We start from the raw sequence: 2,806 nt of genomic DNA, 5'->3' as shown, positions 1-2,806 counted from the left end.
TAATGCCATAATCTAAAAATAAATGCTGGTCGAGCAGGATTTTTCTGCACGAGCAGAAAAATGCTGGACGAGCAGTAAATTTGCTGCTCGAGCAGCATTTTGCTGGTCGAGCAGCATTTAAATGCTGCTCGAGCAGCATTTTTTTCTGCTCGAGCAGAAGTTAAAGTTTCGACCCCTTTGGTATCCCATATTTAACCGCCGTAATGTGGTTAACCGCCGGTTTATCTGTTTATACAATCTGGTGAAATGCCTGTTTAATTGTGTAACATTCATGTAGTTACATCGTAGAGGTGGGTTGTAAGAACATATTCTATAACAAATAGTATAGTTTACAATAAGACTGTGAGTTGCTTGTTATATATGTTGATATACAGTTATATACATATATAAATCACAATAGTTAACAATAACGCGAAACTCATCGAGAAAACTTTGATGGTTAAGTTAATCTCTTTGCGCAGCTTCTATAAGTATCTTTATTACGGAGAAATAGATACACTTCGCAACAAACGGTATCAGAAGAGAAATTCATGTCCGCTATTATCTTATTTAAAAATGACAAATACATATATATTCTACCATACACTTGATCTTAATTTTGGGTTAAAGAACATATTGACATCCTTTTTTGCTTTTTTTATTAAAATGTACATACAGCACAATAGCGCCGTTACGATACAACGATTTATAGAAAAGTGTGTTTGAACATGTTATAACCCACTGTCCGCCATATTGTAAACTACCCATACAAATTCAACATTGTAATGATTGACGTCAAACTATTTAACACTTCAAGTTTTAAGAACAAGATTACCAGCTTGACTCTCTCCGATATTGTAGGATGCACGTGCACGAACGTTTGCTGGTTCGTCACTTCCAATCGAAAAATCTGAATTAAAAAAGAATATGTTAATGTTTGTGAAACGGTCTTTCGAAGACATATTGAGATTCAGTCGATGACAACTTACACAGGAAGTCACATTTATGCAGTCTTATTTTTCGATGAACATTCCTCTTGAACACCCGGCTAGAAATTTAAAAAAATTAATCGAACAATCCTAAGCTGAGTTGTATTTATGCAGACATCTCCTAAATGAAGATGTTTATAAAATAATAAATAAGACATTTAGCTCGCGAGGAATTAAATCATTAAAACCAGATCGTATATATGTATGCACTTGTTTTGTTTGCCGCATATTCACCGGTGTATTTCAAAATATGTTATAATCTAAACACATCGAAACATTTTAGTAAATATGCTATTGATGTAACATGGCTAATATAAGTCGTTTATTTGTTTGCATAATCAGCAATACATGCTTTTGGCAAAATAAATACACAATGAGATAAAAGTTTGCGATACAGAGATTAATTGTATGCAATATTTATAACTTTTCACAAGTAAAGAAAGTCAATTATAACATACAAATAATGTCGACAGAACATGTAAATTGAGCCAAAGAAAGAGCTAAATAAAACAAAAACCATAAGCTAAAATAAGCAACGTAGTTGACTTATAGACAGTTAAAGAGATTGTAAAGAAAGAACTACAACAACAACAAGAAATAAGTTGTCAGCTATACGAATATCCCCAAACATGTATTTATAGATAATACAAATAGTGATATGTTCATTCAAATATAAATACACCAAAATATGTTGTTTAAATTGTCTAACAAATTAATCTTACACAACTTTACTTCGCTTACCTGTATTCTCGTCACCAGACATCGCAATGTAAACTCAAGTTAACGTCGAACAGTTCAGTTAAGATTTAATCTTAAATCATAAAAATTGAAGTGCTTATGATCATAGTGTTAAAGCGGTTATGTACCCTCTCCGTTATTTATAATCCAACATTTAATTACTCCGTTACGATACCTGTCACTCTCAGTTGTTAATTAACAACATCTCTCTCTCTCTCTCTCTCTCTCTCTCTCTCTCTCTCTCTCTCTCTCTCTCTCTCTCTCTCTCTCTCTCTCTCTCTCTCTCTCTCTCTCTCTCTCTCTCTCTCTCTCTCTCTCTCTCTCTCTCTCTCTCTCCGTCTCTCTCTGTCTCTGTCTCTCTCTTTCTGTCTCTGCCTCTGTCTCTCTTTCTCCCTCTTTTGTATATTTAGGCGATGGCTGCTTAACTTGGTTCTCAAAGAAAAATATGAAATTCAACATAACCTGTGAAGCCGAATAATTGTTTTTGATATGTCTGTAAATTCATTATATATATTAATGTCTTACATAGTTTCAGTGAAAACTATTTGTGTATTGCAAGAGCAATATGGGGAAGCCCCGTTGTAATGAGTTCCAAAGTTTCTATTTTATAATAGCATTCCTTACCTTTTATTTCAGAATATAAACACATTCAGTTTGATCGTGCAACTAATTATATATATATATGTTTTTATAAGTAATCATGTTTGCTCACCCGAGCACAATTCGTTCATGGTGAGCCTTTGAGACAGCCTTTGGTCCGTCTACTGTCGTGTCATCCGTCGTGCGGCGTCATCATTTGCCTTGTTAACACTCTAGATGCCGATTTTTTTGTCCGAACTTCACATAATTTGGTATTTCTGCCAATGATATATTGTATGAGTTTGAAAGTGGTTCTGGTCTGTTGAAAAACATGGCCGCCAGGGGCAGAGTATTTTTGGTTAGATGGCTAAAGTAAAACCTCGTTAACACTCTAGAGGCCACATTTATTGTCTGATCTTCGTGAAACTCGGTGAGACGATTTGTCCCTATGATATATTGGACAAGTTCGAAAAGGGTTCCGATTGGTTGAAAAACATGGCCGCCAGGGGCGGGGTATTTTT

At 34.8% G+C, this 2,806-nt stretch overlaps 1 protein-coding gene across 5 annotated transcripts in view; it reads right to left on the bottom strand.

Annotated features, from left to right (window-relative positions):
• Window positions 1-2,806, bottom strand: part of LOC127859974 (uncharacterized) — a 43,847-nt gene that overhangs the window by 33,596 nt on the left and 7,445 nt on the right. The window contains exons 2-3 of one of the 5 annotated variants that reach the window (XM_052397639.1): window positions 2,419-2,563; window positions 815-889 (exon numbers count right to left, since the gene is read on the bottom strand). In XM_052397639.1, the coding sequence (XP_052253599.1) occupies window positions 815-889; window positions 2,419-2,437 (94 nt within the window). In that variant the 5' untranslated portion in view covers window positions 2,438-2,563. Of the gene's footprint in view, window positions 1-814; window positions 890-1,690; window positions 1,818-2,418; window positions 2,564-2,806 lie in introns of those variants that run through there. The other 4 variants (XM_052397641.1, XM_052397638.1, XM_052397636.1 and 1 more) reach the window with 4 other exon arrangements.

The sequence above is a fragment of the Dreissena polymorpha genome, chromosome 15 (genome assembly GCF_020536995.1).
Source record: "Dreissena polymorpha isolate Duluth1 chromosome 15, UMN_Dpol_1.0, whole genome shotgun sequence".
Lineage (NCBI taxonomy): Eukaryota > Metazoa > Mollusca > Bivalvia > Myida > Dreissenidae > Dreissena > Dreissena polymorpha.
The sequence above is the reverse complement of the archived record's forward strand: the minus strand, read 5'-3'. Positions and strand labels throughout refer to the sequence as shown.